Source organism: Pezoporus flaviventris, unplaced genomic scaffold, assembly GCF_033815535.1.
Source record: "Pezoporus flaviventris isolate CSIRO_AGI_PZ_B2104156 unplaced genomic scaffold, CSIRO_AGI_Pfla_v1 ptg000063l, whole genome shotgun sequence".
Classification (NCBI taxonomy): Eukaryota; Metazoa; Chordata; class Aves; order Psittaciformes; family Psittacidae; genus Pezoporus; species Pezoporus flaviventris.
Genome location: NW_026892611.1, coordinates 54,247 through 66,965, shown reverse-complemented (window position 1 = coordinate 66,965; position 12,719 = coordinate 54,247). Strand labels below are relative to the sequence as shown.

General features: G+C 40.9%; 1 protein-coding gene across 1 annotated transcript; it reads right to left on the bottom strand.

Moving 5' to 3' along the window:
• Positions 1 to 5,590: 5,590 nt before the first annotated feature.
• Positions 5,591 to 11,525, bottom strand: PIMREG (PICALM interacting mitotic regulator). The gene is given in 7 exon segments (XM_061469869.1): positions 5,591 to 6,940; positions 6,943 to 6,977; positions 9,144 to 9,239; positions 10,042 to 10,367; positions 11,138 to 11,180; positions 11,182 to 11,217; positions 11,219 to 11,525. Coding segments are annotated over 7 exon segments (822 nt in total). The 5' UTR covers positions 11,422 to 11,525; the 3' UTR covers positions 5,591 to 6,857.
• Between the last annotated feature and the right edge of the window lie 1,194 nt (positions 11,526 to 12,719).

Sequence of the window (12,719 nt, the reverse complement as noted above, 5' to 3'; positions counted from 1 at the left end):
ACACTGGAAGAGAGAAAAAGTGATGGAATTCCTATGGCAAATTGTTTACCTTCTCACTCTTTATAGCAGCTGTTGTAACAATCTGTAGCATTCAGATTTACAGCATTTGACCTTCAAAGAATGGACATGCCAAATTACAGATGCCAAATAGATGTTTTCCTACTGATTTGAATTTCTCTCACATCTCTCAATGAACTTACTAGAAGTAAAATGTGTGAAATTTTCCCTAAATGGTAAGATTTCTAAAGTGTTGTTGTTAGTTTAACATAGTAGCAGTTTGCAGCTTCTTCATGCAGATAGTTCCACTGCGCTCATGACTGAAACATGTCTTAAAACTTGTAATGAAGTTACAAGTGCACATAAACCAGCTTTTCTTTGAAAGTTAAAACCAGACTGTTGATGCTGAGAAAGCTTGAGGTCAGTGGGAGATTTCTTTTTTTCAGGTTTGTTTGCTTGTTTTTATCAGGGAGTTGGGGCAGAGGGTGTTGTGCCTCCCTCTCGTGTCCTCCCCACCTTACTGTCACGTTTTCCTGGTCCATAGCTATACCAGAAACAGTGTCTCATAAAGTCTGTTGGGTAATGATTTTGAAAGTTTACATGTAAAGCAAACAAGAAATGCGATGGAAAACTATTAAGACAGTGCAGAAGTAAACCTAAGTTTGTGCTCCCTGTTCACCCAGAAGTTTCAGTGTGCTTTTTGAAGGGCATAGTAATGTGGCTTTTGCCTTAATAGGCAACAAAGTAGCTCGTAAATTGAGATCTTTGATTTATTTTTTAGACATTATTTGACAAGATTGTCAGTTACCTATTTCAAATTTCCTGAAAGGCACGTCAGTAATTTGCTTTTTATAATGCTTCCTTTAAGCAAAGGGGTAATCTTTGCTGAAGATTTAAGAAAGATACCAGAAGTTTGGTAGCTCGTGCTAATTGGGAGCAGGTAGCTAATTATGTTACGGGGTGCTGGGGTTTTATGCTCTGTTGCCAAGTCAGCGAACTACAAAACCTAAATGAAAGATATCCACAAACTGCATTTGAAATAGTGTTCAGGTTTACAAATGCTTTCCCAGTAGTATCACAGTTCTTTAACCCATAAACTTGGAATTATTGTGTGTTCTGTCTTGGCCCACTGTGTGTAGTAATTCTAATCACATACTCCATTTCTTCTCCTGTGCGATGCAGCTAGGAGCAGATTGCACAGGTAGACTCCATCTCCTTCCAGTCAGTTCATTGTTAGCATGTTAATTTTAAAAAAGCATGAGAATCCAAGGCTTCCAAGAGAGAATTTTAAATGTAGTGAGGAGACCTGAAAGCAGCATTGGTCACAAAGTTCTTTTGAAGCATTGTGTAGCATGACTCTTGACAGTAATCCCTGTTCGTGCTGCAAAGTTCAAAGTTAATGTTGCTTTAGCCATCTACCTCTATCATCCAAGAGACATCAAAATCTATTTTTCGTTTTAAGTTGCTATAGTAGAAAGACCTCCTTCCTTTCAAGAAAGGTGTGTGTAATTTTGTGACTGTATTAAAAGAACTAGTATCTGAGCACATGGCTGGAGAAATCTAGGTTGTTAAGGTTTGTCTTTTGCAGACACAACGTCATTTTGCCAGGTACCATGTCATGAAAACACTGATTTTGTGTATTTCTATTTATAGCTGGGTCACCTTTACAGTAGTCACCTTGCTGGCTTCTCTTAAGAATGTTATGAGCTAATAGTAGTAAAACAAATGCTAGTGTGTGTATATGTGTGTGCATGATTTAGAACGGCAGTAACAATTTCAAAGGTTATACACATGGTATTAAAATCAAGCTGCAAATATTTTCCTTAACCTCATTTCCTACAATATGTAAGAGCTTATGTGGCCTTTGCATAATTCCAACACTACTTATTGCTCAGGGATAGAATGGTTTCTCTCCTGAACTCATGCCTTCAGCTGAGCACTTTGGCAAACAGTGATACAGGCTTTATCTTGGAGGTCAAGGCTTCATGTTAATTAGGAGCTCATCTTGTGAAACATCAGATGCCAGATGGAGTTGTTCTGAAAGCACTAGCCAGTTGACACTGAAATGGTAAAACTGCTTCTGGTGGAGCTGAGTGTAAACGAGATGGATGTGGCTGTAAACATCTCGCAACTGGGCTGGCAGCTCAACAGACACTGCGGCAGTAGCTGGACCTTCTGCATCCTGAACCACCACCTTTTTTTGTTATTTTATCGTCCCAGCTGTGCCTGGGGCTATCACTGAGGTTTCCCTCATGAATCACTGATGAAAAGCTAGAACTAGTTTTATACATAATTTTTCACTCATGTTTTCTCTTAAAACATTTCCTTGTGGTCAGAATTTTAGTTACACACTCAGTACACATGAAACTGCATGCAGTAGTTTATGGGCATTTAGTTTGCAATTGGATTGGTTTTGCTTCTGCTTTCATGGCAGGATAATCGGTACTCCTAAGCTGGCCATTTCCTGAAGATAAGCTTGGTGCTAGTCATCTTACTCTCTGATTGCAAGTCCTCATTGCTGTAGTCTCTGTGCAGTCCGTACTTAAACTTTATAGGCTATGGAATTGTTAACATGCACACAGAAGGGAAAAGGACAGAGAAGTCAGGCAGGAGTGGAGGGTGCCCAAGCATCAATAGTTTCAGCACCTTTAGTGCCTCCAGTCTGCTACAGAAAAGCACATTTTTCTCAACCTGTTGAATGGAAGAAGCATAAGTGAAACTATAAAATGCAACTGTTATTCCAGTGGGTGCAAAGGCATCAGTACAAGCCTGTATAAAGTAGGCCACAATTGGATGTATTTACTTTATCCTGTTGATATGGATCCAGTTTTAAATTACTGTAAAAAAATGGCTGTGTTTAATAACAGTGGTAGATTTATCTGAGATATTGTGAAAACACACCTTTACAACTGTGGTGGTTTGTGTGTGTGTGTGTGTGTGTGTGTGTGTGTGTGTGTGTGTGAAGACATCTGAAGTGGAGTTTTGGTTCTGCTTTCACAGCAAATTTGTAACCAGTATACTTCAAAACCAGAACAATAAAAAAATGGCTGTTTATTCAATGTTGTCTAGTTAGGTAAGTTTGAAAAAAAGATGTCATTGTATAAAGAGTGCAGAATATTCCACAGACCTGAATAGTGATGTTGATCTAAAACTGCTTATTTTGAATAACTTCTCTTTTTAAGTGTTTGCATACACTAGTGCTCTTGGAACAGATTCTTGCTTGACCAAAGTACTCCTATTCAGTTTTGTGGCATGGCTTATATCTATTCAGCATAAAATTTTGTTAGGTGTAAAAATGATATGGCATTGATAAGTCTTCTTATTCATTGGGGTTCACGAGAGCTGCCATTCTGATTTGTTTTCATGAAAATAGTCTTAATTCTTACAGGTAACTTCACCTGTGCCTCTAGTACCTAGAGAATTCACTTCTAAACAGTTAAAGCTTTCACTGGTTATGTAGAAGTGGAACTATCAGTAAACTAGAGGAAAAAAATGGCACACCCTAACCTACTAGATTAATTCATACGTTGGATAGTCTAGCGGATAGTGTCCCTGCCTGTGGCAGGGGTGATGGAACCAGATGATATTTAAGGTCTTTTTCAACTTAAACCATTCTATGATACTATTGAAATAAGCAGACCAATTACACTTTACCTGGAAGTTCCACCATTCTGCAAAATAGCTTTTGTTTGCCATTATTAGTGCACAGTTGTCCCATTTATACACTGAAGTCTTTAGGCCAGGGCACTGCTAATGTGTGCATTTAAGCAAATTTCAAATACTTAGAACTGTAGTATCGTCATGTACTTCACAGAATAAATTTGGAAGGAAAAAAAGGAAATTATTTCCTTCTTCTTATATTGTTTCTTGTCTTAAATCTGCTAAAATATAAGCATTTTTAACAATACATGAAATGAATAGGTATTTCCAGTTTTTTAAATTTGTAAATGCAACAGTTGTTACTGAACAAATAGGATCTTCCCCAGTTTTTTTATTCCCCCTCTTGCATCTAAGCCACAAAAAGGTGAGTACATTAAAAAAGTACTAGATGCCTGGAGTAAGGACACCTTTTTAATAAGCCTAATAACGGAGAGGAGATTGTACACTGCTTAATTTTTGTGATTAGAGTTTAAAATGTGGGATCTGAACTCAAGATTTTGCATTGAATTGTTCATTTCAGGCATGCAGGGGAGAAAGTGGCTCTTTCCATCCTCATCTGGAGCTGGTGCAGAATAGAATTACCATAAACACATAGCTTTCCAACCTCCTCAGCTTCTCTAAGAGCAGTGATTCCTCATGGTCCGTGTCCATAGCTTCAGCAGAAATTGTGGGTTTAACAAGGTAATTAAACTTCCATGATGTTTAATCACTGAAGTGTAAATACAGGTTCCTACAGATGATCCTGAATTCAGTCCCCCGTAAATATGGAGGTAATAACATATTTTTCTGGATGAAAAGAGCTCTTTTTTTCAGAAATAAGAAATGGCCTGGAGCAGCTAGAATCCTGTGCCATGGACTCTGGAATTGAAGTCAGGTGTTGGTATTTCCTCTTTCCCTCATTTTAGTTCAAGCCCAAGGTAAGGGATTACAGTTTACTCTCTATTTGTATTTATCTCAATAAGCTACCTTTAAAACCCGGTGTAACTGTGGGAGATGGGAAACATGAAACAAATTTGACAGTTCATTTCTCATTTGTAAGGATGCACAGAATTTGCAGTGGGGAAGAGAGAGAGGCAGGTTTACTGGAGTGCGCTAGGAGGTGGTACACTAGAGATTACAGTGTTGAAATGCAATTTACAGATTGCAAGCTTTACAGAAAAGGTAATTCTGGAAGGACTGGCGTACGGCCTATAATGGCAGTCCTCTCACAGAAAGCCAAGCTTCCTGCACAACTTATTTTTCTATTTGTGGCAGAGGAAAGGGGCAGTCCATTTACAACTGAATTCATACAAGGAAACTTGAAATTGTATGTGTTCTTTCAGTCTATAGTTTTATTAGGTGCATACTTTTAAATCTTTTTTGTCAGTGAAAAGGTTCTATCTGGTGACAAGTGTTTATATTTCTTATGGCTGCCTTGTAAAGATTCAAAAATGTACAGTAATGAATTTCTTAGCATGGAATAAGGAGTAAGATTTCTACAACTGGTAAAGATTTTGATGTGAGCTGGTTTTTAAAATCTTATAACAGATTAGTCACTTAAATAAAACCTTCCTTGCCTTTAAGCAGTGTCACTGATTTTTCTTACCAGTGATGTGGGAAGTATTGGATCATCATTTTACATGTCCTAGTAGCCAGTGGAAACATTATTAATAGAGGCCATTTAATACATCCGGCTATCTGAAATAATACATTGGATCTTGACATCTCAAGAGGAACAAGGGTTGGAGCTTTATGAAAAGTCACGTGAGAAAATATTTCAGTAATGAGACACCATCTTTGTGAAGGCTGTATAGTACTTTCAGTATATGCAAAGAACATGCTACTATTCCATATAGAAAGGGGTTTAAGAAAAATACAACACAAAACACATGCATGAAAATGACCTCAAGATATACCAAAAACTAAAGCTTTCAGACACCTGAAAACCTGGAAGTTGGAGTTGGTTTTGTGTTTCTTTAATTGAAATATTCTTTCAATATTTTGAAACACACCAGTTTGACAATAAAGAAGAAAACTCAGGAGCAAGTTTAAAATCAGTACTTACTCGTAAATCAGAACTGAAAGGGACTGCTTCCAATGTTTATACTTAAAATCCTTTTAGTAGTTCCAGTTAAAACTCTGCATCTCAAATAGTATCAAATAGTTTCCAAAATCAGTATTTTGGTTTAAGGTTCTTCTAAAGAGTGAATGTAATCTGACAAACTAAAGCTGCTGCCATGGGAAATAGCCCTGGGGATGAATTTTAGAAGCTTGAGAAATCTTTGCTTTCATTTGAAAGACTAAACTTTATTAAACTGAATTACCTACCAAAAAAGGCTTGTCAAGTGAATGTTACTTAAAAAAAAAATAAAATAAAAGCAGTTAGAAGCAAAATACAGGTATCAAATGCTTAGTAGACTTCATCACATAAAATACATGCACTCTGATATTAGCCAATAACAGCTGTTGTAAGAGGTTACATTAATTATAGTAATTGATTTCTGAATATAACTAAGACAGATGGTATAGTAAAAAAGCAATGCTTAACTGTCCCTATGCTATCTAAAACAGCAGCAAGAAATGACAGTTGCTCTGCTTTGTCTGAAACCCAACTACATAAAATGGGATTAGTCAGGCTTATCTAATAACAACCCTTAAAGCCATGAATTAAGAGTCCTAATGTGGCTCCTCTCTTGAGGAGTGAGTGAGTGACTCCACAGAAACCTGTTGCCTTGGAACGGGAGTTGTGGTCACAACTCAAGCCACTATTGTTTCATTTTGGTTTGGGTTTGTTCATATACAGAAAAAAAATGTTAGGCTTTCAAAATAATGAACCGGTACTTTCAGTATGCAAAGTACTCACAATTGTAACTCATGGCAGTTGGATATCAGTCTACTACTATTATCTATGATCATCCTTCCTTAGTCTGTGGCCCTTGCTCTGGCCATTCCTACTGGTCAGTTCAACATAGGTTTCAAAGTACTTACTGTCTTATGAAAGTCACATTCAAGATGGTACCTCATCTCAGCAAGAGAAATACACAGTTGTACAACTCTGATTCTCCTGTTCACTTGAAAAGCGAAAGCAATGGAAGTCCTGACCTACCTTATCAGGAAAGATCATAATTGTAATGCCTTGTTCAATGCATAGAATGCACCCTTTCGAGTCCTATACAGAGCTCTCCTTTGAATGTGCTCATAAACTAACAGTAGTTACATCTCTAGGTACCAAGTGCAGCATGGTGTTTCTTCATTTGCCTTCTGATAGCTTGAGAAAGTCTTTGAGGTTGATGCACAAACTTTATGCCATTAGACAGTAGTAGGTTGATACTGCATGTTGCCTGCAGAAGAATAATAAGACTAACATTAGCAGCCTGAAGTCAGTAAAGTTAAATTAACTGGTTGTCACACAAATTGCTGGAAAACTGTTAGATGGAAGTGAGGACGAGGTCTGGGACCTGTATGCATTCACTGTATAAAAGTTCTAAACACTAGCAGGAAAATACTTTATACCTACAGTGAGCATAAATAGCAGTACACAAATGAAGTACTAAAATACTTTAATAACAGGAGCATTTCTTATGATATCTAATTCATTAAAATGAAAAATATCAGAACAATATGTGGAGCTGGCAACTATAAACATTTCAAAACCAAAAGTTTGTTTTTTCATGGAAAAGATGAAAAGGGACCTGTAACACCAAAACCCACAGCAACTGATACCAGAACAGAAAGGCAAAAGTCAAAAAAAATTATTCCAGTAGACAACCTACAAACCAGCAGGGACAGAGCGCACTGCATGCACCTACACATGCAGTAGAACTGGACCAAACTGCCTAGTGGAAGCACTACACATCACTGCTTAAAGCTTCAGTCAAACATTTGAAACTGGTGTAATTTTTCCTGAAAAGTTACAGCCATCAACATTGTACAACAATCAATATCCTACCCCTATATTTGTTGCTAAAATAGGACATAGTGTTCAGGATTTAACTTTAACAAAAGGAATACTTCCAGTGTAATGGGTGAAGATATTCATGTCACAATAGAGATATCAGTGAAGATAATAGGCATTTACCTGGTTCAGTGAACTGACACTTAAAGTGATGTTTAGAAACTTACTTCCCATCCATTTAGGTACAATTGCTCTGTTTAAAAATGCTAGCAGTGCAGGTATCAGTTGCTCTTACTGTGATAGCTAGTCTTAACTGCTGAGACAATGCTAGGGATGGAAAAGAAAGGCTGTAAAATTAGACAGCTGAGGGTAATAGTTTGTTCTGTCATGCTTTGTGATCTTCATTAGTAATCAGTGAGAACTGAGGTTGAGTGACAAAGACATTAGTACCAGTAGTTTTCTGATCTGGGTGAGAAAAGCTGCTGTTTGAACAGAAGCCCAACTTCTATGCAGACGCACAAGGTTTCACTAATCCACAATGTAGAGGTGAAATTTTCCAACTGCACAATGATCTGCTGTGGCAGAGACAGCCGCAGTGAATCTAAGGGAAGAACCCCATGGTTCTGCATAATACTTTAAAGAGCATGAGTTAATAAGGGTTTCTCTCTCCAAACAGCAGGTTTTCTCCCCACAGATGCATGCAGGTGTAGACAAGGTAAATGAATAACTACTTTACCTGGTTGATATTATCTTCAGTTACGAATGAGAGAAACTGTCATATCACTAACAGATGGGAGATATTAGGAGTGAGATTTAGTGAACTTTCAATGGATAGGATCATTAACTTAAGATTTAACCTATCTAGAAATGGTCCCACCGGTAAAAATCGAACTTTTTGAATTATGAAGAATTTTAAGCCCTTGCTTCTTCGTAAATAGAAGTTCTTAATGCTAGCCCTCTCTAGTGGATTTTAGGTGCTTGACATCAAGCATTCTAGAGAGAGGAAGTAGTTTTGGGAATTGCCCTGTGACAAGACTTCTGACCTTTGGTTTTTACTGTGTTAATATCTAATTCAGAATGACATAACCTTTATAAACAGAGCAGCCTACCCCCTCATGGTAGTTGTGTGTACCACCAAGGTGTTAAGAAGCTTCTGCAGCCTCTAAATTTTTGAGTTATGGACACATAGACTATCTGTTAATATAATGCTACACAGTAAAAGGATTTTCTTACAAATATGCAAGCACCAATGACAGTGTCAGTACAATGGAATTCCCTCTCCCCCTCCTCAGCCTGGACTGGCACCTCTTTTAGATGAAGGCAGGGAGGTACTCTTCTCACACAGGATGAAGGTAGGCTCTTGCTGGGAAAATTCTGACTTCCACAGCAAGAAACCTGAAGACAAGAGGAGCTTTTTACAGGTTTTAGAAGCTTCAAGTCCAGCTGCAGATTTAATCTGCACAGGTGTCTTGAAGAAAGAAGGGCTCTGCTACATTACAGCTGAGAAAGTTCTGCAACTGTTTCTCATCCTGTGTTACAAGGACCACATAGCCTGCAATTGGCGATGTCTGAGTGGGAGGTGACCTATTCCTAGTTGGGGGCCAGTATTTACCTCTCCTCTTGCACAACGGCATCATCAAATGCTTGGGAGATACGCTGCAACTGGCAAATCCCTGAGGAGATCAGCTCCAACTCGCAGTCAAACTCTCTGGAAACAGAATGGTCATTACTAAAGATGAGACAGGACAGGCTGACACTACCCAAGCCTCTATCCCTAAAGTAACAACTCTCATTGCCTCCAGACTTAATCCAGAAAAATTTAGGGCTGTAGAAACCTTGCTTTTGATTCCACTCACCAACAGCTTCACATCTGCATTCATCCCCAAGAAAGCTATCTTCCAATTCAGATATTGGGTTCAGATTCACAAGGCTTTGACTCAGCTTCTAGCTCTGACATTTCTTATGTGACTTTGACCAAAACAAAAACCTATGTTGCACATTATGAATTATTTCCCTAGCTCACAGCCTTTTATCTAAATTGGGTTACATCTTTGAGGCAAGAATCTCTCTACAAAGAGCTCAGCGTAAGTGCAGCTATTTCATGTATGTTTGCAATACAAATAGCAACTTTGGAAAAGTTAAAGATAAGTAGGAGTGAGTTGCATTGAGAGCATTTTTCTTTACCAGAAAGTCATTAACAAAGAATGAGGGTCTGTCTCTAGTGCCTGATGGGGACTGGTGCTGAATAACATGGTGTAAACTTAACCAGTGGGAAAGGGATTTAAAAAAATTCTTGTCACAGCACAAAGTTAAGTTTCATATTTCAGCTTTATGCAGTGCTCAGTCCCTGTCTGTACAGGATCTGTAACTACTTTCCTAATTATTCAAACAGCACAGCCTTTCAGGGAAAAAAGATAGCAACCTTCATCTCCTGCCCTACACAATGCTCTAATCACAGGAATAAAAAAAAAAAAAGGAAAAAAAGAAGTTTACAAAAGAATGTGGCTCACATCTTTCTGCTGGCAGATGCAGGTGATGAATAAGGACTCTTCAGTGCTGCTGCTCTTCTTGATCTCCGGAGAGAGACAGCATCTTTACCAAACCAGGATGAGAAACCCCTTCGTTCTCTATGTTCTGACACCCATGCTGGCCCAAGCAAGGCTCTTTTGTTGGATCTTGTGCTGCCTTTGGAATTGGCTGCTGGAATAACACTCTTCTTATGGCAAGGGCTTCGAGGTGTAGTGCTTCTTTTCTTGGTAGAACAACTTCTGCTGATGGATTCAACTGGAAAGGTCACCATTGAGTCTACTGGACTTTGGCAAGACTTCTGTATTTTCTGAAAGCAGCATTAGACATGTTATGCTAAACAATCTCAGCCTGGAGTAGAATAGCAAGGAACATTTGAGCTGAATCCCTAGCTTTTATTCTCAAATCAGGTTTAGTCTAGCATAAATGGTCTCAACCCTCTGTACCCATTTGCACTGGAAGAGTTATTTGCTCCCACAGTCCTTGGAACGTGTCAAGGACTTCAGATGGCACTGGAACAGAGCTCCTGCTGCTCTTATGCAGGAAAGAGGCAGGTGCCCTAGCATATACTAGAGGCACTTAAAAAAAAACCACAGAGGTCTCCACCAAAGGAAAGTGCAAGCTCAAGTTTACTACCCTGCTACCATCTAGCAGATTTTGTCAGTCCAAATTTAGATTGACTAGAATGAAGAACATGCTAATAAATAGTATGGGTGCAGGAAAAGGAGTGCAAGCAATGGCAGATTCTACCCACTTTCCTCTTTGTGAAGGCTGCTCTGCCATACATGATGCCATACAGGAGGGGAAAAGCATTAATTAGCAATAAATGTTTTGATGAAATGCATCTCATACGTTTTGTTTTTTCCTTCCTCCTTGTTCTGCCAGATGCATAATTTGCCTACCTGTACTTTAGCAAGGGTATTAAAGATTTTACTAGTTAGTAGCTATGAGTAGCAACAGTGTGCAAATGTGTGAACAGTCTCTGGAATACAGCATTCTGTACAAAGTATAGAAATCTTAGTACTGAAGTTGAAGCAAAACCTAAACTGTTATCTACACCCCACTGCAAAGGCAGACTACCTGGGACACTGTTCCAAAAGCATTTTTTGCTGTTCTTTTAATAAAGAGATTGGCACTTCTGTCTTGCTCTCAGTTTTCCAAGTAGAGGTCTTAGGAACATTCAGCTGTACCTGCTTTAATGGTACTCGCTTCCGTAAAGACATGCAGATGGAATTGAGAGAAGTGAAGGAAGCCCTTCTCTTGAATTTGTCAGGTACAGGGCTCTCATTCTCATCGAAGTCAGCTAGGAGCTGGTGTTTTCGCCAGGCCATCGTTGCCTTTACATTTTGGAGCACAGATGCCATCTTGCTCCAGTTCTTGGTCAGCCTTATTTCTAAAACAATCAGAACGACACCAACAGCAAGGGACAGAGCAGCGTTAAAAAGGAGAAATTGAAACTGTTGGAAAATATATTGTTCCTGAAGCAGTACATTCAAAGCTGAGCAGACTTTTTACTCGGAGGCTTGAAGGAGGGCAGCGCTGATGTCTACAGCTACTCGGGTCTATGCACACCCATGACAAGAACTGATGCAAGCTGCAGTCCGGCCGCACCGCCCAAAGGGCGCAGAGCGGGGCTCTCTCGCCGAGCACCGCCGACCGCGTCCTCCCGGCCGTGTCCCGCGCTCTGCCCCGACCCGCGGCTACGTTCCCCGCGCTCGCTGCCGACAGCTCCGCGCCCCGGGAGCTGGCACAGGGCGGCCCCTCCCTTTTCTCGCCAGGGCCGGTTAAAGAGCCAGTCCAGCGCCGGTTGAAGAACCAGGGCCGGTAGAAGAACCGGCGCCGGCTGAAGAAGAACCGGCGCCGGCTGAAGAAGAACCGGCGCCGGCTGAAGAAGAACCGGCGCCGGCTGAAGAAGAACCAGGGCCCGCCCGCCGGCTGCTGCTCGGGGAATACTCACCGACACGACAGCCACGGCCCCGGCACCGCCGAGTTTGAACGACGCCGCGGCCCCGCGCCCATTGGCTGTGCCCCGCACTCGCAGGGGCCGTAACGCCCCTCACGCCTGCGCCGTGGGAGTGGCGGGAGGAGCAGGCGTGGCGTCACAAAGTGGGCCGGGCTCCTCAGCGCTGCCGGGGCGCGGGGCGGGGTTCGGGCGCTGAGGTGCGGAGTGGGGGTGAGCGGCGCGGGAGGTGCGGGAAGCTGAGTGCGTGCTTAGCCCGGCCCCGAGAGCGGAGCTGGTAACCTGGTGCCTTGCGGTGGGTTACTTGTGTCGGCTGCCACTGCCCGGTGGTCTTCTGACCTGCCAGCCCCGTGGTTAGAGCCCAGTGACTGAATGTCCTGCTTGAACCGACGGATGGAGCACTTTATGTGGCCTGTTACTTTCAACAGGGACTGTGCCTTAATCTATGGAAGGCAGGGCACTGCCTCAAACAATTGCCATGGAACAGACCCCCCAGAAGGATAAAAAAAGTCATTTGCACTGGTTTTGCACCAACAGCACCGTTCAGATGTGAGCAGCCCAAAGCACTGGATACTTTTAAGGCGCTATGCATAAGGCCACAAAACATTATCAATTACAGGTGATGCTAAACAAAGGTATCTGCAGGCTGTGGCTGCTCTGTCTGCAGTTGGTACCATTTCACTGCTTAGCTAGACTGAAGGC